A 25182-nucleotide genomic window follows, 5' to 3' on the forward strand; every position below is an offset into this window, starting at 1 on the left:
AAACATCACTGCTCTAAAGGAGATCTGCATGGAGGAATGTGCCAAAATACCAGCAACAGTGTGTAAAAACCTTGTGAAGACTTACAGAGAACGTTTGACCTCTGTCATTGCCAACAAAGGGTATATAACATAGTATTGAGATGAACTTAATTCACAATAGAAGAGAAAGGAAGCAAAGCGCTCACCGTTTACGTAGGCAGACGAGTCACTTCAATAGGGTTATCTCTGGACTGGGCATGGGTCCATGCAGGGAGGCGGCAGCTGGTAACCGGGGGGAGCTCAGGCGTCGGGCTGACGCCTGAGTTCCCCCGGTTACCAGCTGCCGCCTCCCTGCATGGACCCATGCCCGGTCCAGAGATCACCCTATTGCAGTGATTCGTCTGCGTACGTAAACGGTGAGTTCTCCGCTTCCTTTCTCTTCTATTGTGAATTATATGCATGCTATATTTCTTAGCGTGTAGCGCTCACCTGAATTCATGTTACATACACCTGAGTGAGTCGTCTATGAGTTGCGTACACAGCAAATATATAGCACGGTGGTGCTGGCATTCAGTACTTCTTTTTGTGATAAGAGTATTGAGATGAACTTTTGTTATTGACAAATACTTATTTTCCTCCATAATTTGCTAATTAAAGGGGTATTCCGGGCAAAAACATTTTATCCCCTATGCAGGTGCTGCAGGGAGATCGTGGGGGGTCCCAGCGGCGGGCCCCCTGCAATCAGACATCTTATCCCCAAAGGATAGGGGATAAAATGTTTTTGCCCGGAATACCCCTTTAAGTCTTTAAAAATCAGAGAATGTGATTTTATGGATTTTTTTTCTCATTATGTCTCTCGTAGTTGAGGTATACCTATGATGAATATTACAGGCCTCTCTCATCTTTTAAAGTGGGAGAACTTGCACAATTGGTGGCTGACTAAATACTTTTTTTTCCCCACTGTAAGGTTATCCCTTCTTCTCTTGCTTTGTTTAGAACAAATATTTAAACTGTTAAAACAGAAAATAAACAAAGAGGGGGACATAATCAAAATGGCATGTGCCAAATATCTGGTGCAATTTGCACCAAAAACCTGGCTTAGGCTGCATTCACACTTTGTTTTTACATTACGGGTGCTGGATCCGGCTGGGGGAGGGGCAAACTGGGCTCTCCCCTACCCCAGCCGGACCAGCGCTGAATTCCATTTACTTTAATGAGCCGACCGGAGTCAAACGGTGACTCCGGTCAGCTTATTTTTGACCCGTGTGCGGTTTCCTGACCGGGCCTAAAACCGTAGTATACTACGGTTTTAGGTCCTTTCACAAAACTGGATATGGGTCAAAAATGAGCCGAACGGAGTTACCGTTTGACTCCGGTTGGCTTATTAAAGTAAATGGAGTTCAGCGCTGGTCCGGGTGGGGTATGGGAGACCCCGGTTTGCCCCTCCCCCAGCCGGATCTGGCACCCTTAATGTAAAAAACGAAGTGTGAATGCAGCCTTAGGTCACTGGATCCAAATTTTTTATGTGCTTTAGAAAGGCAGATTTAGTTTCAGTAAAGCAGCATAGGCTAAAAGGGGTACTCCACAGAAAAATATTTTCTTTTAAATCAACTGGTGCCAGAAAGTTAAACAGATTTGTAAATTATTTCTATTAAAAATCCCAATCCTTTCAGTACTTTTCAGCTGCTGTATAATACACAAGAAGTTCTTTTCTTTTTGAATTTCCTTTCTAGTCTGACCACAGTGCTCTCTGCTGACACCTCTGTCCATGTCAGGAACTGTCCAGAGCAAGAGAGGTTTTCTATGGGGATTTGGTCCTACTCTGAACAGTTCCTGACATGGACAAAGGTGTCAGCAGAGAGCGATTGTGGTCATGCAGAAAGGAAATTCAAAAAGAAAATAATTTCCTGTGTATTATACAGCAGCTGAAAAGTAATTGGGATTTTTTTTATAGAAATAATTTACAAATCTGTTTAACTTTCTGGCACCAGTTGATGCAAAAGAAAATGTTTTCCAGTGGAGTTCCCCTTTAAATGTCTCAACAAATGTGCCACTTTGAGGTGCAAATTTTTGGCATAAAACTAAGCCAACTAATAAAGATGCAAGCTTAGACAAGACCTTCTAATGTGCCAGATTTTAAATCAGCCTGAGCTACTGATAAAAATCTAACACATTCTTAGTCTGTCAAGTCTGAGTTTACACTGTTTAAGAAGTAGACAGTTTTTCATTATCTCCCTCTTACATTCAACCCAGTTGTCAAGAATGACTACACCAATAATCTTATATTGACTACACCAATAATCTTATATTCTATCAACCATATTATTGTAATTCTATGCATAAATTTCATAATTCAGTACAATTTTTCTGGCCGCCCCTCGATCACTATGGAGATGACTATTTTTATGAATCTCCAGCCAGTGCCTCACTGCTTCTCTGTCATAACACTGCTTCCTGTCAAAGGCCACTAGGAAAGCTATTCATGTGCAGTATATAGCTTACAATAAATTCAATACAAGCCATATAAATTCATATACCGCTAAATCCTTTCTTGTGTTGTCTGAAAGCAGAAAGTTATCTTTTAATGTGAACATGTCACCTACATTTCTTTTTACCAGTAAGGCTCGTTTCACACTACAAAATTACTCCTACAAATTACATTACAAAATTAGTTTTAAAGATCTGTACGAAGTTCTGTCTGAAAATCAGCTGAAAACGGCAGTTACAAAATCCTATACGGCCGTTAGAAAATCCCACAGCCTATAACAGGCTATAACAGGTTAAAACAGGTATTAAAAAAATCCCATAGACTTTAATGGGATTTTCTAACGGCCATATAGGATTTTGTAACTGCCGTTTTACAGCTGATTTTCAGACGGAACTTCGTACAGATCTTTAAAAAGGAGTAATTTTGTAGTGTGAAAGGGGCCTTAGAGCTAGATACTGAAACGTGTTATTTTTATAATTAGCTTCTACATTCTCATTTTAATTTTATTATTAAATTTTTATGGGCATTATTGTGTGGGGTTGCCTGAGCTGTTTTTAGCAACATTTAGAGATATGCTTTACAGCCAGCCCATGGAACTTAAGCAACAGTAGTCTGAAGCTGTCACATTAACATGAATGGGGGAGGTTTCCTGACGTACTCTGTGACCTGTACAAAGTTCATTCTACAGGGAGGGGGAGGCCAAGCTTAGCTACTTTGAAGAATCGGGCTTATCTGTACACTTGTGTCACCTTTCACTGTACTCCTTTATGTGATGATAAGGAGGACACAGCTGGAAAGTGATCTGAACAGTACAGGAAGTCTCAGCGTATTATTGGGCCTAGTGTCCAGAATCGAAATGGCAAGATTTCAGGATTAATTTATTAAAAATGTATGTAAAATAAAAAAATAAAAATCACCAGTCTTAAAAACTTGTTTAACATTGAATTAATTTAACCACTTAAGGACCTAGGGCGTATGGATACGCCTTGACGTCCTGGTACTTAAGGACCCAGGGCGTATCCATACGCCCGTGGAAATTTCGGTCCCCGCCGCGCGGGGACCGGGCCGGGGTGACTGCTGATATCAATCAGCAGGCACCCCGTGCAAATGCCCATCGGCGATCGGCGCAAATCGCAAGTGAATTCACACTTGCGATTTGCGCCGATTCCGGGTCTTACGGGTCTATTGTGACCCGGAATAGAAGGGGGATCGCGGTTGTCTAAGACACCCACGATTCCCCTGTAGGCATAGGAGTGAGGTGGTAGGGTTGCCACCCCTCCTATCCCTGCTATTGGTGGTCTAGACGCGACCACCAATAGCAGATCGGGGGCGGCGGGGTTTACTTTTGTTTTCCCCGTCCTGCCCACCCACAATAGGCGGGGCAGAACGGGGAACCGAAGGGGACCGGGCGCTGACGTCCACTTACCCGTCCGGAGGCTGCGGCGACGTTGATCGGCGGGCGGCGTCACGTGCGTCTGAAGAGGACGGCTGCCGGGATCCTACGGAAGCCGGTAAGTAGATCTGGAGGTCTACAGTCTGAGACCGTGGTCTCTAACTGTAGCCCTCCAGATGTTGCAAAACTACAACTCCCAGCATGCCCAGACAGCTGTTTGGGCATGCTGGAATATGTAGTTTTGCAACAGCTGGAGGGCTGCAGTTTGAGACCACTATACAGTGGTCTCTAAACTATATCAGTCCAGATGTTGCAAATCTACAACTCCTAGCATGCCCACATAGCTGTCTGTTGTCTGGGCATGCTGGGAGTTGTAGTTTTGCAACATCTGGAGGTCCACAGTTTGGAGATCACTGTGCAGTGGTCTAAAAACTGTAGCTCTCCAGATGTTGCAAAACTGCAATTCCCAGCATGCCCAGAAAGCAAACAGCTGTCTCGGCATGCTGGGAGTTGTAGTTGGGTACCTCCAGCTGTTGCATAATTACATCTCCCAACATGCTCTTCGGTGATTAGTACATGCTGGGAGTTGTAGTTTTGCAACAGCTGGAGGCACACTGGTTGGAAAATATTGAGTTAGGTAACAGAACCTAACTGAAGGTTTTCCAATCAGTGTGCATCCAGCTGTTGCAAAAGTACAACTCCCAGCATGCACGGTCTGTCAGTACATGCTGGGAGTTGTAGTTTTGAAACAGCTGGAGGTTTGCCCCCCCCCCCATGTGAACGTACAGGGTACATTCACATAGGCGGGTTTACAGTAAATTTCCTGCTTCAAGTTTGGGCTGCGGCAAATTTTTCGCCGCAGCGCAAACTCCTAGCGGGAAATTCACCGTAACCCGCCAGTGTGAATGTACCCTAAAAACACTACACTAACACCTAATAAAGGGTAAAACACTACATATACACCCCTTACACTGTCCCCCCCCCCCCAATAAACAATTTAAAACGTCTTGTACGGCAGGGTTTCCAAAACGGAGCCTCCAGCTGTTGCAAAACAACAACTCCCAGCATTTCTGGACAGCCACTGACTGTCCAGGCATGCTGGGAGTTTAGCAACAGCTGGAGGCACCCTGTTTGGGAATCACTGGCATAGAATACCCCTATGTCCACCCCTATGCAATCCCTAATTTAGTCCTCAAATGCGCATGGTGTTCTCTTACTTTGGAGCCCTGTCGTATTTCAAGGAAACAGTTTAGGACCATATAGGGGGTATCTCCATACTCGGGAGAAATTGCACTACAAATTTTGGGGGTCTTTTTTTCCTTTTACCGCTTGTGAAAAGGAAAAGTTGGGGCCTACACCAGCCTGTTAGTGTAAAAAAATAAAAAAAATTTACACTAACATGCTTGTGTTGCCCCATACTTTTTATTTCCACAAGCGGTAAAAGGAAAAAAAGACCCCCAAAATTTGTAACGCAATTTCTCCTGAGTACGGAAATACCCCAGATGTGGGCGTAAAATGCTCTGCGGGCACACAAGAAGGCTCAGGAGTGAGAGGGCACCATGTACATTTGAGGCCTAAATTGGTGATTTGCAGAGGGGTGGCTGATTTTACAGTGGTTCTGACAAACGCAAAAAAAATAAAATATCCACATGTGACCCCATTTTGGAAACTACACCCCTCACCGAACGTGACAAGGGGTATAGTGAGCCAACACACCCCACAGGTGTTTGACGAATTTTTATTAAAGTTGGATGGGAAAATGAAAAAAATTATATTTTTTCACTAAAATGCTGGTGTTCCCCTAATTTTTCATTTTCACAAGGGAAAATAGGAAAAAAGCCCCCCAAATTTGTAACCCCATCTCTTCTGAGTAAGAACATACCCCATATGTGAATTTAAAGTGCTCTGCGGGCGAACTACAATGCTCAGAAGAGAAGGAGCGCCATTGGGATTTTGTAGAGAAAATTTGTCCGGAATTGAAGGCCACATGTGTTTACAAAGCCCCCATAGTGCCAGAACAATGGACCCCCGACACATGTGACCCCATTTTGGAAACTACACCCCTCACGTAATGTAATAAGGGGTACATTGTGAATTTACGCCCCACAGGTGTCTGACAGATTTTTGGAACAGTGGTCCGTAAAAATGAAAAATTAAATTTTTAATTTGCACAGCCCACTGTTCCAAAGTTCTGTGGGGTGTAAATACTCACTGCACCCTTTATTAAATTCTGTGAGGGGTGTAGTTTCCAAAATGGGGTCACATGTGGGGGGGTCCACTGTTCTGGCACCACGGGGGGCTTTGTAAATGCACATGGCCCCTGACTACCATTCCAAACTAATTCTCTTTCCAAAAGCTCAATGGCGCTCCTCCTATTCTGAGCATTGTAGTTCGCCAGCAGAGCATTTTATGTCCTAACATGGGGTATTTCCATACTCAGAAGAAATGGGGTTACATATTTTGGGGGTCATTTTCTCCTATTACCCCTTGTAAAAATGTAAAATTTAGGGGGAAAACTGCATTTTAGTAAAAAAAAAAAATTTTTTCATTTACACATCCAACTTTAACGAAAAGTCGTCAAACACCTGTGGGGTGTTAAGGCTCAGCGGAACCCTTGTTACGTTCCTTGAGGGGTGTAGTTTCCAAAATAGTATGCCATGTGGGTATTTTTTGCTGTTCTGGCACCACAGGGGCTTCCTAAATGCGACATGCCCCCAAAAAAACATTTCAGCAAAAGTTGCTTTCAAAAAGCCAAATGTGACTCCTTCTCTTCTGAGCATTGTAGTTCGCCCGCAAAGCATTTTACGTCCTAACATGGGGTATTTCCATACTCAGAAGAGATGGGGTTACAAATTTGGGGGGGCATTTTCTCCCATTACCCTTTGTAAAAATGGTAAATTTGGGGGAAAAACTGCACTTTAGTGAAAAAATTTTTGTTTTCATTTACACATCCGACTTTAACGAAAAGTCGTCAAACACATGTGGGGTGTTAAGGCTCACTGGACCCCTTGTTACGTGCCTTGAGGGGTCTAGTTTCCAAAATGGTATGCCATGTTGGGGTTTTCTGCCACCATAGGGGCTTCCTAAATGTGACATGCCCCCCAAAAACCATTTCAGCAAAATTCCCTCTCCAAAATCCCATTGTTGCTCCTTCCCTTCTGAGCCCTCTAGTGCACCTGCCGAACACTTGACATACACATATGAGGTATTTCCTTACTCGAGAGAAATTGGGTTAGAAATTTTGGGGGGATTTTTCATCTATTACCCCTTGTAAAAATTCAAAAACTGGGTCTACAAGAACATTTTCTCCTTCACTTTGCTGCTATTCCTGTGAAACACCTAAAGGGTTAACACACTTACTGAATGTCATTTTGAATACTTTGAGGGGTGCAGTTTTTATAATGGGGTCATTTGTGAGGTATTTCTAATATGAAGGCCCTTCAAATCCACTTCAAAACTGAACTGGTCCCTGAAAAATTCAGATTTTGAAAATTTTGTGAAAAATTGGAAAATTGCTGCTGAACTTTGAAGCCCTCTGATGTCTTCCAAAAGTAAAAACACATCAATTTTATGATGCAAATATAAAGTAGACATATTGTATATGTGAATCAATGTATAATTTTTTGGGAATATCCATTTTCCTTACAAGCAGTGAGCTTCAAAGTTAAAAAAAAAATGCAAAATTTTCAATTTTTTCATCAAATTTGACAAAATTTTACCACTAACATAAAGTAGAATATGTCACGAAAAAACAATCTCGGAATCAGAATGAAAGGTAAAAGCATCCCAGAGTTATTAATGCTTGAAGTGACAATGGTCAGATGTTCAAAAAATGGCCGGGTCCTTAAGGTATATTTGGGCTGGGTCCTTAAGGGGTTAAACTTGGTCTAACAATAGGTAAATTTAGTGCTTTCTCTGTAAAAACTGAGCTATGGCCCTGATACAAATATTATGAAATTCTGATAGACATCAAGACAATAAGTAGTACATTTTGTGGAACTTTTAGGCTGAGTTTCCACTTGTTTTGTTTTTTCTGGCAGTTTTTGGAATACTGCCACTGCAGTTTTTTAGCAAAAGTCAGAAGTGGATCCATAAGGGAGGAGAAGTGTAAGTCCTTCCTTTATATTTCCCATTCCTTTTGAAAACACTTCTGGCTTTGGCTCAAAAACTGCAGTGGTAGATCTAAAAAAAACTGCAAGAAAAAAAAACAAAAAACAAAAAAAAAACAAGTGGAAACTGAGCCTTAGAGGGGTGGAGCCCATTTTGAATTTTACAATGAGGCCCCATGATATACAATTTCTGTATATGGCCCTGTTTATCAAACAGTAATACATGACTTGGTTTAAGTTTTACTTTGTTTCTTCTTTAATTTTTCTTTCAATGGACAGTGAGCACAATTGGGGAAGGTAAGAAAATCAAACATTAGTATTCAGCTTCTTGCTCAGGACATGCACATCTATACATATTTAGTTTAGTTATGCCAATACCAAAGGCTACTTTGATGATTCTCTCATTATTCCTAGAGGAAGACATGAAGATTGATGAGAAATGCGTAGAAGCTGGTAAGAATTTACAATATATTAAAACCTTTCTAAAAGACCACTTTGAGAAGGCAACCACCTATCTGAATTATATGACAGATTATCAGTTCACCATACATTGGTACATATGCATAGCGGTCATTTTCTTTGGAAAGATCACTTTTCAATACAGTTTTGCTTGGTCCTTTTTAAAGAAGTTTTACTGTATCTGTATTATAAAAATTGTGTATGATGTTCTGCACCATACCTTACCAACTAGGGATTTGCAGAGTCCAGATACCCGAGTTCAGAACACTGATCAATAAATCACTGGGGAACAGCAGTAGGGAGAACTGTTATTTTTATGGTAGGGATGTCATCAAGAAAGGCCATCAGTATCTGAACAGAGCTGGTAGCAGATGACTCCATACATAGTCATGGGCGTGTTGGGTTATTGCAGCTCCTAGTGAAGGAAATGGGAGCTGAGCTGCAGGAACCCAGTATGGCCAATAAAAAAGTCTCAGAAAACCCTGTCATACAGAATACTCTAAGATGGCAAAGTAGCCTATAAATCACTCCTAAAACAAATTATTGGCCAAAAATAATTTATTGCTGTTTTCAACTTCATAGTCAGCTTTCTTGATGTTAAAGGAGTATAGTTTTTAGGGTTTCAGCTTCAGAAAATGAGTCACTGATGTACTGAAGTTAAAGGGGTATTTCAGGCCAAAACTTTTTTTTATATATCAACTGGCTCCGGAAAGTTAAACAGATTTGTAAATTACTTCTATTAAAAAATCTTAATCTTTCCAATAGTTATTAGCTTCTGAAGTTGAGTTGCTGTTTTCTGTCTAACTGCTTTCTGATGACTCACATCCCGGGAGCTGTGCAGCTCCTATGGGGATATTTTCCCATCATGCACAGCTCCCGGGACGTGACATCATCATTGAGCAGTTAGACAGAAAACTTCAGAAGCTAATAACTATTGGAAGGATTAAGATTTTTTAATAGAAGTAATTTACAAATCTGTTTAACTTTCTGGAGCCAGTTGATATATTAAAAAAAAGTTTTTGCCTGGATAACCCCTTTAAATTTTATTTCTGTCATAGTCTTACATCATAGTGTCAGTGGCATGCATAGAAGAAAGGGTGCCCTATGGCAAATTTTGAAATGTGCCTCCTACTGAAGGGCTAAACTCTACATTGTTGATTAAAAATAAATACAAAAGGGTTAGTATGTCACAGCAGGTTAAAATAGGCTAGGAGGGTGGGCGATGTTACTCTGGGATAAAAAAAAATTAAGGAAATAATAAACCACGTATACCTGAATAATAATCATAGTATATGACAATTTTTCTAGTGAATCGCTTATATTGATGATAAAAAAATAAAATAAACACTGTTCTAGATGTGGAGATGAAACATGCCCCAAATCAGAGCAGTATTGGCAATCTGTTGTTTCAAAGATATCCAAAATGAATAAGGTTAAAATACCAAATAGAATAAGGGAATGTATTTTGGATGAGGGTACTGAACTCTATTAAGAAAATAGAATTAAGAAAATTCTTACTGTAAGACTTTCATTCATGTCCTGGCTCAGAATAGAATTTCCAATAAGGGATTTTGCTGTAATTTATTTATAATTTACTGTCAATTTTTAATTCTTTCTTCTGCTAGATGAGGAAACATTTGAATCAGGTAAATATAAATATAGATATAGATACATAATGAATGACTTATGCATTGTTAGCCATAAAGGTCATGTATCAGCATCTGTGTTTGCATAGCTGTAAATATCAGGTGTATGATATTACTATATCGAAAGCTGTTTGGTAGGAAGCTCTGTAATAAAGCAATAAATAAAGCAATAATGTAATAAAGTAATCTGAGTGTTTATTGTAATCTAGTGAACAGTAGTGCTGAGCTGTGTATACCCACCTCTCGGCTCTGCTCACTGAGCCATGCCAGCTGTAATGCACATAAAATTCCCTCATGTCCTTCTATCTTACTTCTTCACACACACTATATTTTCTATGCATTCATGTGGTGCCATTGTTTTATATTAATTCTCTTTGGCCTTTAATCTTATCAGAGGAATTAAAAGGAGGTAAGGTGATATTTCTATTTCATGTTTACTTTGAAGGGGATGGTTGAAATGTTATATGGGGTGTGTTATGTGTATGCACTAGGGCAGGGACATAGGTCATTGCCATGACTATTGCTGTGACCAAGAAAATTAAGTTGCTGAATGATGAAAAAAAACAAAGTTAACTTCTCAAATGGCTATTTTTTATATTGAGTTTACTGCTTAGCCTTGCCATTGTGTCTCTTTGCAGCTGCTAAATGATCAGTGTCTGTTTTGGTCTTAGGCCTCATCCACACTGTGGACATTCCGCATGCAGCAGAGTCCAATTGTTTTCAATGAAATCCTGCTACTCTGTTCAGATTGTGGGATTGCCACAGTGGACCTGAACATGTTCATTCTTTTGGCAGAATTTCTACTGCATTGCCGTCTAAGGATTGCCATCTATAGATTTTAATAAACTTGATTGGTATACCAGTGTGCACACTAGATAAATAACCTACAGAAGGTGGCCATACCTGAAAATAATACACAAACAAGAATTACAAATGTATTTTTTTATAAGATATAGTAAGGTTTGTTTACAGATTTTTTTAATAGCTTCCAGACCATGCTTTTTACTCCCCTTCCTGACCAGACACATTTTCCGATTTTTTTAGTACATGCAGATTTCAAAGCTATAAAGTGTCTTCTCGTTCGCGCGGATGTCCGCCATTAACCGCTCAGATGCTGTGATCTCTATATATGTACATATATGTCCTATGCATAGCACTGAACAGTATTAGCAATCAAAGGATTGCTATGGATAGTCCCCTATGGGGACATAAAAAGTGTTTTAAAAAAAGTTGAAAAATGTAAAAATAAAAAGTAAAAAAGAAGTGAAAAATCCCCTCTCTTACTTTCCTCACTCCCCTGCCGCCAAGTGAATCACAGAACACCTTTTCCCGCACTCCACTGCATTCTGGTTTGGTGACATGACATTGCACGCCCACTCATCCAGTCAGTGTCTGGGCCATTACTGCATGTGATGTCATGTCACCAAACCTGCACTGGACAGCTGGAACTGGAGTTCTGTGATTTCAGATAGCGGGAGTCAGGAAGGGAAGATATTTTTTTTTTTTTTTTTTTACTTATCTCTTCTGAGCGGATTGTCAATAGAAAAGAATGGCCAGAAGACTGATTTGACTTCATTTACTAACCTAACATGTACTGCTGGTATGGTTACCGGTTTATAAGCACTCTTCGGAAATCAGCTTAACATTCACTGGCCTCTTGGTGAATTTGTGATGTGCTTGTGTTTATTTACAGCAGCAGGGGTGTAGCTATAGAGGTAGCAGTCGCATCAGGGCCCTAGTGCCTAAGGGGGCCCCAAAGCACATCTGCCCCATAAGAGAGCAGTACAATAGTTGGCATATGGGGCCCTGTTGCAGATTTTGCTTTGGGGCCCCAAAGATAAAGCTACGCCTCTGTATAGCAGCCAATCTGAGCTGCAGTGTAAAGCATGAAAAAGTGAGAGAACAGCTGGGCTGGCTGAGTCACTGATAAGGTGTTTAAGACCACCTCAGCCATCAACTGTAGCTTTGACTATCATACAGCTGAGGCTAGGTTCACATCTGTGTCTGAGATTTCGTTCTGGGCTTCTGTCGCAGATTCCATTAGGCAGCAACAAATCGAGACAGACGGTTTGGTGTACAACAGACAGAACCTGACAGACCCATCTGAATTTATTGGGGTCCGTTGGGTTTCCAACTGGGGTCTGTCATTGCTTTCTATGTTCTTTTGTCTGGTTACTTAAACTAAACCTGTGAGGGAGCCTTCAATGCAGCTGTGAACCTAGCCTTAGCTGGAGTTACTGATCACAGATCTGTCCTAATGGCACAAGTCTACAGAAAAATGGAGCAACTAACACTGAAGAAAATGAAAAGTGGGTCTCGTCATGTGACAGAATGAGAAATTTTACCGTTGGGTTTGATATTCCTCCATTCTAATGTACCTAAACAGGACCATTTGGGTCATGACCCACTGTCCTCTAATAGGCTGCAAAAAATGAGCTGCCCATTAAAATGGTGCTGGAAATACTACGTTCATACGGTGTCCATATTAGGACATCATGAGGTGTCAGACAAACCCACCTCAGCTCTCAGCCAAACCTCCGTCATGCCTCAGACAAACCTCGGTCATACCTCAGACAAACCTTCATTACACCTCAGACAAACCTCGGTCATACCTCAGACAAACCTTCGTCACACCTCAGACAAACCTCCCTCAGCTCTCAGTCAAACCTCCGTCATGCCTCAGACAAACCTCGATCACACCTCAGACAAACCTCCATCACACCTCAGACAAACCTCCCTAAGCTCTCAGACAAACCTCCATCATGCCTCAGACACCAGCCAGACAGCCGTAAAAGTTTTTCACCCTCCCTACACTAACTGTGTAGCAGAGGAAAGCAGAGCATGCGCTCTGAGCGGTACAGACAACTGCGCATGTGCAGGGCTACACTAGCGCTACACTCCTAATGCTGCCTACTTTAGCCCTATGCTGTCAGCGGAGTGCTGTGCATGCGCTTTCAGTGTTCTACGAATCGAGAAAACTTTACATCAATGGCTGTTCGGCTGACGTCTGAGGCATGACGGAGGTTTGTCTGAGAGCTGAGGGAGGTTTGTCTGAGGTGTGACGGAGGTTTGTCTGAGGTATGACCGAGGTTTGTCTGAGGCATGACGGATGTTTGGCAGAGAGCTGAGGGAGGTTTGTCTGAGGTGTGACGGAGGTTTGTTTGAGGTGTAACAGAGGTTTGTCTTAAGCATGACAGATGTTTGGCTGAGAGCTGAGGGAGATTTGTCTGAGGTGTGACGGAGGTTTGTCTGACGGCTGAGGGAGGTTTGTCTGAGGTGTGACGGAGGTTTGTCTGACGCCTGATGATGTTCTTATATGGACACCATACATTCAACTGCATCTCACGATATGACAATATGAATGTAATAACTAAGCATCATGGTCTTTTGCCTGCCGGAGAAGATTTAGTTTTCTTGGCTGCTTTGCAGTTTGCTGTCATATAGTGGTACTCCAAGGAGATGCCCATGTGTGCTGATACATTAGGGGTCTGCTGATACATTATGGATATCACCCAATTGTTTATGGAGCAGAACAGACCTTTTCCAGCCTTTCATAATAGTTTTGCCTTCTCTGAACTGTGATGTTGCCAGTTAAAAACTGTAGTTCTGAATATTCACTATGAACACAGCGTACAATAACTTCTTATGCTACATAGAACTTTATTTAATGTGAAGGTAAAGAATGACAGAATTTTACAATAACATCCTTTCTCACTCGCCTTCCTGTTTTTACATGCATGTCAAGAAGAGGAAGAATATGGCAGTGATGGACAGCCGTATGCTATTGGTATGTCTGAGACTTGTTATTACAGCAAAGGAATGTGGATTAACTATTATACAGAGGGTTCCATGGGGAAACCCACATCCTAATAAATATGAGCAGTTCAATAAAACAAGGTTAGAAAAATAAATATAGGACACATGTAGGTCTTTAGAAAAAAGCATTGTTGTTCCATAATATAAGCACAGATCACATTGTGAGTAGATATGGTAATTGGCAGTTATTTTGCCATTGCCCATTACAATTTTTGATTATTATGTTTCTATGGGATTTACTGACACAAATAGGTTTTCTAGCTTCATGTATTGAGACATATTCACTATACTAAAAAACAAAAAACAAAAAAACATGGTTACTAATATACTCTGTATACCAAAAATATATACCAGGAGCCACAATATTCAATCAAGGGTCACTGCTATAGAACAAATAAACCTAAAATGCTAATGCAGCAAAATGCCCCAAAATAGCTAATCAACAAATGTAATATGATATTTAATTTATATTATTTAATTTTACAAATGAGCAGAGCACAATTTTTAAGCCTTCATACTTTATTCTCAATTAATAGAAAAGTGTCCTAACTGCATTGCTTCCTCTGCTCATTGTTGCTTATTGTGGATTTTGTTACTACACTAACCATCTTACCAGTCATGTTCTACCTCAGTCAAGAGAAATATTAATGGGAAAATGTACTGATATAAGAACATTTATATAGATAATTTACATTTGCAAATGATGACAGTTATGTCTGTACATATGGCCAGAGTCTGGAAGCTTCCATTGTATACTGTATATACTTTTTTGCTTATATAGTGCAGAAAAATGTAGAAGTTCTTGTATATACCTATTTAGTAAGTCCACTATTTATGGATTTTCTGCCATCCTGATTTCATCTTCAGCCTCTGACTTTGTAGAGATAGGTAGGAGCTACTGCAATGTGATAAGACTTCACACCCCTAAGTGTAGCAAGTGATAGAGCAGTCAGAATTTAAGTCCCCAAACTAACACACTAGAGTATGAATCCTGATGTCCCAATACTGATACTGGTATCGGTATTGGGAACAATAGTGGACATTTGCACGAGTAAAAAAAAAAATTGGTGAAAAAAATTATAACAATAACTAAATGTATATTTAACCCCTTCCCTTATAAAAGTTTGAATCACCCCCCCCCTTTTCAAAAAGTTTAAATAAAATAAAAAATAGACAAAAACTTTAAAAAAAAACCTGTCACATGACATTGAAAAAAGTATTTATAATTGGTATCAGCGAGTACTCATTCTTAAAAAAAAAATGGTATTGGGACATCCCTAGTATCAATGTATTCTTAAGTGTTGTAACTTCAAGCAGCAGGACACTGTCAGGGTTCATCTTATAGAACACACTAGAGAATCCGCTCTCAGAAGAGACAGGCAATATGAGTTCAGGTACTGTAAGCACTCTGCAGATAATTACTGTATCAACTTGCCTACTATATCACTGCTCTCCTGGTCTCATAGATAGAATAGCAATTATATCTTTAGCAGCACACTATGCATGGAGGACCTATAGATAAACAGGAAGGGCAGATCATGGTGGTATATATTATAGTAAATGTGCCCTCATCTTTCCCTTAAAGGGGAACTCTGGTGAAAAAAAATATGTATTCAACTGGTGCCAGAAAGTTAAACAGATTTGTAAATTACTTCTATTTTAAAATCTTAACCCTTCCAGTACTTATCAGATGCTGTATACTACAGAGAAATTTGTGAAGTTCTTTCTAGTCTGACAACAGTGCTCTCTGCTGACACCTCTGTCAGTGTCAGGAACTGTCCAGAGCAGGAGAGGTTTTCTATGGGGAAATGCTTTTAATCTGGACAGTTCCTGACATGAACAGAGGTGTCAGCAGAGAGCACTGTGGTCAGACTGGAAAGTGTTGCATCATTTTCTCTGTAGTATACAGAAGCTGATAAGTACTGGAAAGGTTAAGATTTTTAACCCCTTAAGGACCCAGGTCTTATGGGTACGCCCTGGCTCCCTGGTACTTAAGGACCCAGGGCGTACCTGTACGCCCATGCGAATTTCGGTACGCCCAGGCAAGGATCGGACCGGGATGACTGCTGATATCTATCAGCAGGCATCCCTTGCAAATGCCCAGTATGGTCCTGAGACCCCCCCCCCCCCCCATGTCGTCGATCGCCACAATCGCCGCATTTCCCCATATGTGGCTCTAAACTGTTTCCTTGAAATACGACAGGGCTCCAAAGTGAGAGAGCGCATTTGAGGACTAAAATAGGGATTGAATAAGGGTGGACATAGGGGTATTCTACGCCAGTGATTCCCCAACAGGGTGCCTCCAGCCGTTGCTAAACTCCCCGCATACCTGGACAATCAGTGGCTGTCCGGAAATGCTGGGACTTGTTGTTTTGCAACAGCTGGGGGCTTCGTTTTGGAAGCACTGCTGTACGATACGTTTTTCATTTTTATTGAGGGGACAGTGTAAGGGGGTGCATATGTAGTGTTTTACCCTTTATTATGTGTTAGTGTAGTGTTTTTAGGGTACATACCCACTGGTGGGGGTTTACGGTGAGTTTCCCGCTAGGAGTTTAGGCTGCGGTGGAAAATTTGCTGCAGCTTTTTGTGAAAAACTTATTGTATGGCAGTGTTTCCAAAACGGAGCCTCCAGCTGTTGCAAAACAATAACTCCCAGCATTTCTGGACAGCCACTGACTGTCCAGGCATGCTGGGAATTAAGCAACAGCTGGAGGCACCCTGTTTGGGAGTCACTGGTGTAGAATACCCCTATGTCCACCCCTATGCAATCCCTAATTTAGTCCTCCAAATGCGCATGGCGCTCTCTCACTTCGGAGCCCTGTCGTATTTCAAGGAAACAGTTTAGTGCCACATATGGGGTATTCCCGTACTCGGGAGAAATTTTACTAAAAAGTTTGGGGGGCTTTTTCTCCTTTTACCCCTTATGAGAAGGAAAAGTTGGGGGCTACACCAGCCTGTTATTGTTAAAAAATAAAAAAAATTTACACTAACATGCTGGTGTTGCCCCATACTTTTTATTTTCACAAGCAATCAAAGGGAAAAAGATGTAACCCCCAAAATATGTAACGCAATGTCTACAGAAATACCCCATATGTGGGCGTAAAATGCTCTGCGGGCACACAACAAGGCTCAGGAGTGAGAGTGCACCATGTACATTTGAGGCCTAAATTGGTGATTTGCACAGGGGTTGCTGATTTTACAGCGGTTCTGACATAAACGCAAAAAAATAAAAATACCCACATGTGACCTCATTTTGGAAACTACACCCCTCACGGAACGTGACGAGGGGTATAGTGAGCCTTAACACCCCACAGGTGTTTGACGAATTTTCATTAAATTTGGATGGGAAAATTAAAAAAGAATTTTTTTTCACTAAAATGCTGGTGTTACCCTAAATTTTTCATTTTCACAAGGGAAAATAGGAAAAAAGCCCCCCCAAAATTTGTTACCCCATTTCTTATGAGTATATAAATACCCCAAATGTGGATGTAAAGTGCTCAGCTGGCGCACTACAATGCTCAGAAGAGAAGGAGTGCCATAGGGATTTTGAAGAGAAAATTTGTCCGGAATTGAAGGCCACGTGTGTTTACAAAGCCCCCATAGTGCCAGAACAATGGACCCCCCCCCCCCCCCACATGTGACCCCATTTTGGAAACTAAACCCCTCACGTAATGTAATAAGGGGTACAGTGAGCATTTATGCCCCACAGGTATCTGACAGATTTTTGGAACAATGGTCCGTGAAAATGAAAAATTTAATTTTTCATTTGCACAGCCCACTGTTCCAAAGATCTGTCAAACGCCAGTGGGGTGTAAATACTCACTGCACCCCTTATTAAATTCTGTGAGGGGTGTAGTTTCCAAAATGGGGTCACATGTGGGGGGTCCCCACTTTAACAAAAAGTTGTCAAATACCTGTGGGTAGTTAAGGCTCACTGTACCCCTTGTTACGTTCCTTAAGGGGTTTAGTTTCCAAAATGGTATGCCATGTGGGTATTTTTTGCTGTTCTGGCACCACAGGGGCTTCCTAAATGCGACATGCCCCCCAAAAACCATTTCAGGTAAATTTGCTTTCAAAAAGCCAAATGTGACTCCTTCTCTTCTGAGCATTGTAGTTCGCCCGCAGAGCATTTAACGTCCTAACATGGGGTATTTCCATACTCAGAAGAGATGGGGTTACATATTTTGGGGGGCATTTTCTCCTCTTACCCTTTGTAAAAATGGTAAATTTGGGGGGGGGAACTGCACTTTAGTGAAATTTTTTTTTTTTCCATTTACACATCCGATTTTAACAAAAAGTTGTCAAACACCTGTGGGGTGTTAAGGCTAACTGGACCCCTTGTTACGTGCCTTGAGGGGTGTAGTTTCCAAAATGGAATGCCATGTGGGGTTTTCTGCTGTTGTGGCACCATAGGGGCTTTCTAAATGTGACATGCCCCCAAAAAATCATTTCAGCAAGTTCACTCACCAAAATCCCATTGTTGCTCCTTCCCTTCTGAGCCCTCTACTGTGCCCGCCGAACACTTGACATACACATATGAGGTATTTCCTTACTCGAGAGAAATTGGTTTACAAATTTTTTAGGGGGATTTTTCTCCTATAACCACTTGTAAAAATTCAAAAACTGGGTCTACAAGAACATGCGAGTGTAAAAAATGAAGATTTTGAATTTTCTCCTTCACTTTGCTCCTATTCCTGTGAAACACCTAAAGGGTTAACACACTTACTGAATGTCATTTTGGATACTTTGAGGGGTGCAGTTTTTATAATTGGGTCATTTGTGGGGTATTTCTAATATGAAGGCCCTTCAAATCCACTTCAAAACAGAACTGGTCCCTGAAAAATTCAGATTTTGAAAATTTTGAGAAAAATTGGAAAATTGCTGCTGAACTTTGAAGCCCTGTGATGTCTTCCAAAAGTAAAAACATGTCAACTTTATGATGTAAACATAAAGTAGACATATTGTGTATGTCGATCAATGTATAATTTATTTGGAATATCCATTTTCCTTATAAGCAGAGAGCTTCAAAGTAAAAAAATAAATGTAACATTTTTTCATCAACTTTTGGAATTTTTCACCAAGAAATGAAACAAGTATCGACAAAATTTTACCACTAACATAAAATAGAATATGTCATGAAAATACAACCTCGGAATCAGAATGAAAGGTAAAAGCATCCCAGAGTTATTAATGCTTGAAGTGACAGTGGTTCAAAAAATGGCTGGGTCCTTAAGGTATATTTGGGCTGGGTTCTTAAGGGGTTAAGGTGAAAATGGGCTGGGTCCTTAAGGGGTTAAATAGAAGTAATTTACAAATCTGTTTAACTTTCTGGCACCAGTTGATTTGAAAACATTTGTTTTCCATTTGTTTCCCCCGGAGTTCCCCTTTAAAGGCTCTGGCACATTTCAAAGTCAGGGCATGGTATATCATGGCCAAAAATGTATAAATCTTTGCTGAAGGGAGCTTACAGATAAATTATGAAATGACATTTGTGCTCATTGTTGTGACAATAACATTTATCTGTCCTCTCCACAGCTGGTTTTCGGAGAAGTATGCGCCTTTGCCGAAGAAAGTCTCACAGCACCCAAAATACCTGTTACTCTAGATGTCCAAGTAGCTGTTTTCACACTTTAGCTGCTCCTTATGAAGAGGTTGTAAGATATCAGAGAAGGCCCTGCGATCGTCATAGACTTATTGTTCTAATAGGTTCGTCTATACGTGTTCAGAGATTACAGACATGAGAACTGAATTCACATAAATACATGGAAATGTCATACAATGGCCGAAATGTATCAAACTGCCTGAAACCAATGTCTGATTTTGCCAATAGTAACCAATCACAGCTCAGCTTTTATTAACTTAATGAGCTCTGGTAAAGTGAAAGTTGAGCTGTGATTGGTTGTTATGGGAAAATCAGACAGAAAGGCCCAGATTTATCAACCTGTCTAAAACCAACCCTGTACATTTCCTTATTTTTTTGTGGTAGCAGAATAACAATCCTGTAGATTATTAGAACATAACATTATTGTACAACATGTTTTTTTCCTGGCAGGACCTTCTGGAGTTGGTGTTAATGAAATAAGAAAACAGCTTATTCGACTAAATCCCAATATGTTTTACAGCCCTGTACCACGTAAGTGCTAATATTCTGACTCCAGGAGATGTCCAGTGCTTTCAGACCCTTTTGTATTTTAAGCATACCTGCCATATCACAGAAATGCTTTTATACGTTACTCACTAGTTCCTGCAGAATCCTTACATGTCATTTTAGCTTCTGTATTATGGCTCACAAATCCCTCTGTTCTGCTGCTCACTCATTCTGAGATCCACTGCTTAGGAAGGGGCATGTCCGAGGGAAGCACTGAGCCCGCCCTCACTCACTCACTAATTCACTTCCTCCCAGAGTCTGTTGTGCTGGGTCTCTTCGTCCAATCATTGCAGGCTGCTCTGTAACCCCCTCATCTCTGTTTATAGACTGGAATTTGATAGATAGGACAGGAGTGAGCACAGAGAAGTGCTAGTCCTTATCTCACATCCTGGACTTTGTTCTAGCCTGTGCTTCAGTTGGGATAAAGATGATGCTACAGCTGTACAAGATTGTATTCTGGATGTTATAGGGACACCTAGTGGTCCCTTTTTATAAGCCATGATTTCTATAAAAAGGAGATACAAATGTTTTATGAAGTATATAAGAAAGGTTAATGTTTTGCCAAGATGTACAACATAAAAAAAGTTTTTGGATTCTGACAGTGCCCATTTAAGTATTGTGCAGCTTTGTGCTATAAAATATAATAATATACTATAATAAATATAATATATAAATAAATAATATAATAATTAATAATCATCACCACCACCATCATCATCATCCCGATACCATTTTTTTTTAAGACAGAGTATGAGTACCAATACTTTGTGACAGGGTTTTTTTCCCCTTAAGGTTACGTTCACACGAGCGGATCCACATCATATTTTACGCTGCGGGTCCTCCGCTGAAGGACCGCTACATGACTTTAGATGTGTCTGCTCAGAGCGGCAATACGCCGCTATGAGCAGACACACTGCGATGTGCAAGTCGCAGCACGCAGTGTACTTGCACATCACGGCCGCTCTCGGCCTAGCTCATGGGGGAGCAGCCACGATGTGTGGGAGTACACCACGCATGCCTTGTGATTCACACATCGCTTCAGTGTGTCTGCTCGTAGTGGCGTTTTGCTGCTCCAAGCAAGCACATCTAAAGGCAGCACATCTAAAGGCAGCATGTAGCACTTTATACTGGCAGAGAGGAGCGGAGCAGAGGGGAATGTGCCACTTCCTGTGTTGGTGTGTGTAAAGCCTGCAGGCAGCGTCCAGCCTGTTATTTTCTTACCGGTATGATTTTGTATATTATCTTCTCCTCTTCGGACAGCATTTATCTCTCCTATCCCATCGTTAGTCATCATAGTATTATCTTCACATCCTTCTTACATGTATATTTCCCTCACATGTATAATCTGATAATTGAATTATCATATATTATTCATGTGCTGAGAGGATTGTACATGTGCGGAGGGGATTGTTAGATTATTCATGTGCGGAGGGGATTGTACATGTGCCGAGGGGATTATCAGATTATATATGTGCGGAGGGGATTATCAGATTATTATACATGTAAGGAGGGGATTATCAGATTATACATGTGAGGAGGGGATTATACATGTGAGGAGGGGATTATCAGATTATACATGTGCGGAGGGGATTGTACATGTGAGGAGGGGATTATCAGATTATACATGTGCGGAGGGGATTATCAGATTATACATGTGAGGAGGGGATTATCAGATTATACATGTGTGGAGGGGATTGTACATGTGCGGAGGGGATTATCAGATTATACATGTGAGGAGGGGATTACACATGTGATGAGGGGATTATCAGATTATACATGTGAGGAGGGGATTATACATGTGAGGAGGGGATTATCATATTATACATGTGATGAGGGGATTATACATGTGAGGGGGGCGGGGGATTATCAAATTATACATGTGGAGATAATACTATTTCCGTTACTATTCCCTTCAGGGCATAAAGCCCCTTTACTAGGGTTACCCCTTAAAATATCACTTTTTTTGTTTTGCTATAAAAATTCCCCAATGCTGTGCAAATAATACAAACGGGCATTGAAAACACAACCTAGGTATTGGTTTTAGGTCCTTCTTGGACCTCTATTAGGCTGGAGGTATTATCATAGGATCATAACTTCCATGTCCCTATTTCTATTTTATATGTTGTAATAATTCCCTTCATTTAGATCCTCTCAATCTCCTCTTATTCCAACCCTGGTTGCTAGTTAAAACACAATCTTTAGTATCCCCCCGACATTTCACCGGAAAGAGCCGGCTTTCTCAAGGTGCAGGACATTAGTTTGAACACTATTAAAAATAGTTCACATAGGATTACACAATTTTTTATAATACATAGGTTATATTATACACCACAACTTTTGGGAAAAATAGGCAAATCTAAAAAAAATATAAGTGTCCAAGATGTGAGGGCGAAGGAATGTGGTTTTTCCATATGTATTACGACTGTTCGATGCTTAAGGAATTTTCGTTGAAGGTGATATGGATGATGGAGGGAAGGCTAGAGTTGGAGGACGGGGATAAATTGATAACCTGGTTATTAGGGGGAGGAAGAACGGAAGGAAGAAGGATGGATAAGATTTTAATAGGGAAAGTGATATCACACAGGGGCGTAGCTGTGACGTCACAATACTCCGGCCCCGTGATCAGCAGTCATCAGACCCAGAGCGAACAGGCTCCGGCGGGACCCCCAGGATCAGGCATCTTATGCCTTATCCTTTGGATAGGGGATGAGATGTCTTAGCGCCGGAGTACCCCTTTAAGGTCCTTGGGGGAGATTTATCAAAACCTGTGCAGAAGAAAACTTGCCCAGTTGCCCATAGCAACCAATCAGATCACTTTTTTCAATCTTAGGGAGGCCTGTGAAAAATGAAAGAAGCAATCTGATTGGTTGCTATGGGCAACTGGACAACTTTTTCTCTGCGCAGGTTTAGATAAATCTCCCCCATTGTTTTGCTGGAAGGTGAAGCTTTAGAGGCCTATAGCACTCCTGATCAGGGTTTCATTAAGAAAATATATTTACTTTTTCCATTCAGCTTTCATTCAACCCTAACCAGTCACCCTGTCCAATAAGCTGAAAAAACACCCTCACAGCATGATGTTCCACCATTTTGCTTCACTGTAGGCATAGTGTGGGACAGGTGATGAACATTTACTGGTTTCCTCCAGACATGGGGGGAGATTTATCAAAAACTGTGCAGAGGAAGAGGGGTGCAGTTGTCTATAGCAACAAATCTGATAGCTTCTTTCATTTTTAACAAGGCCTCTGTAAAATGAAAGAAGCGATCTGATTGGTTGCTATGGGCAACTGGGCAATTTTTCCTTTGCACAGTTTTTTTTTTATAAACCCCCTTGACGGTTAGAATTGTGACAAAAAAAACATTGATCAGTCGAGAGAATCTAGTTTCACAGTCTGATAGTCTTTTTACAAACTTTAGGCAGCTTTCATGCATCTTTTACTGAGGCTTCTTTCTGGCCACTCTGGCATGAGGCCCAGATTGGTGGAGGCTGCAGTGATAGTTGGCCCTCTAGAAGTTTCTCCCATCTGCACACACGATCTTTGAACCATTTGGTTCTTGGTCATCTCTGTTACCAAGGCCCTTGTCCCTTATTACTTATTTTGGGGGTATGATCTGCTCTATGAGTGCAGGTTGTTCCAAACTTATTCCATTTAGGAACTTTGGAGGCCAATGAACTTCAATGCAGCAGAGATATTTTAGTGATATGCATTTTCAGCTGTGAGACCTTATATAGACAGGGCTGTATCTTTCCAAACCATGTCCTAACAACTACATTTACTACAGGTGACTCCTAACAAGGTGTAGAAACATGTCCGAGATGACCAAGAGAAATAGGCCCCAGAGCTAAATTTCAAGTGTCACATGGTCTGAACACTTATGTCCATATAAAATAACATAGTCATAACAGATGTTAGAGGAATCCCATTCACATGAATGTGATCCTCTTTGCCGTTATGACTCCCTTTAGGCTCTGTTACACGGATGTTAATGGCATTCAAAGTGAGAAAAAAAGAGCCCTTAACGTCCGTTTGTAAACGAGCTTCAGACATAGTGTAAAAGAAGCCTTTGAATGATGGTAAATGGACTGATATTAGGGGGTGGTGTGATTGTTTCTGGATATAAGTCAGAAATATGTCTTTTTCCTACAGACTTTTAACATACTTTATACTTTTATTTACTTTAATAGAAGCGGTTTTGTAAATAGCATTACACGTGGCAAATATTAACATGAAAGTTCACACAGCATATTAACAGACGATCACTCTCAAAGACAAGCTGTCTCGGCACCTCTGGCCGCTAGCATACAGGTCACTTTAGTTACGGTACCCACTCCTTCGGCACTACTTCTCAGAGATCCCAGTCTCCGATGCTCACGTAGTAAGATAGCACATAATTCTCTCTGCATATGGAAAGCATGAAGCACTCACCAGGCATTTTCTGTTCCATCAGTAAGCATTGCACCTGCCCGCTCTCCTGCTGCTGTACTACGCCATGAAATAAAGATGTCTTACTGATGGAACAGAAAATGCCTGGTGAGTGCTTCATGCTTTCCATATGCAGAGAGAATTATGTGCTATCTTACTACGTGAGCACCGGTGACTGGGATCTCTGAGAAGTAGTGCCGAAGGAGTGGGTACCGTAACTAAAGTGACCTGTATGCTAGCGGCCAGAGGTGCCGAGACAGCTTGTCTTTGAGCGTGATCGTCTGTTAACATGAAAGTAACTATGTCCCAACAGACACTACTCGTCACAAGAAAAGCTATGAAGAGACCGGCCGAGAATATTTCTTTGTATCTAAAGAGACATTTGAAAGTTTGATATACAGCCACAGGTATGCAATACGTAAAAAGGTTTAATACTGGCGATATCTTCTTATAAAATGATCAGCCCACTCTTGTTCCTATAACTTCATATATTTAAAGGGAAAATATCAGAAAGTTCTGTTCTTTACATTACATTTGTATCATTAATGCATTTTGTATTTATAAACTCTTTACACTGGACACCGGGGGAAACAATGAAACAACTCATTGTGCCGGTTGGGTTTTTATGCACAGATACAGCTTCAAATAACTCAGTATCATTCTTGTCACCAAGTTAACTCCTTGGCAACATCTGCCATACATGCACAGTGGATGCATAGGTGT

At 40.9% G+C, this 25182-nt stretch overlaps 1 protein-coding gene across 3 annotated transcripts in view; it reads left to right on the forward strand.

Annotated features, from left to right (window-relative positions):
* The window catches only part of MPP4 (MAGUK p55 scaffold protein 4), a 97368-nt gene that overhangs the window by 63574 nt on the left and 8612 nt on the right, over positions 1-25182 (forward strand). The window contains exons 13-20 of one of the 3 annotated variants that reach the window (XM_056535054.1): positions 8249-8266; positions 8384-8422; positions 10054-10074; positions 10469-10483; positions 13820-13861; positions 19426-19596; positions 19943-20023; positions 24773-24866. In XM_056535054.1, the coding sequence (XP_056391029.1) occupies positions 8249-8266; positions 8384-8422; positions 10054-10074; positions 10469-10483; positions 13820-13861; positions 19426-19596; positions 19943-20023; positions 24773-24866 (481 nt within the window). The remainder of the gene's footprint in view (positions 1-8248; positions 8267-8383; positions 8423-10053; positions 10075-10468; positions 10484-13819; positions 13862-19425; positions 19597-19942; positions 20024-24772; positions 24867-25182) is intronic. The other 2 variants (XM_056535055.1, XM_056535056.1) reach the window with 2 other exon arrangements.

The sequence above is a fragment of the Hyla sarda genome, chromosome 8, assembly GCF_029499605.1.
Source record: "Hyla sarda isolate aHylSar1 chromosome 8, aHylSar1.hap1, whole genome shotgun sequence".
Classification (NCBI taxonomy): Eukaryota; Metazoa; Chordata; class Amphibia; order Anura; family Hylidae; genus Hyla; species Hyla sarda.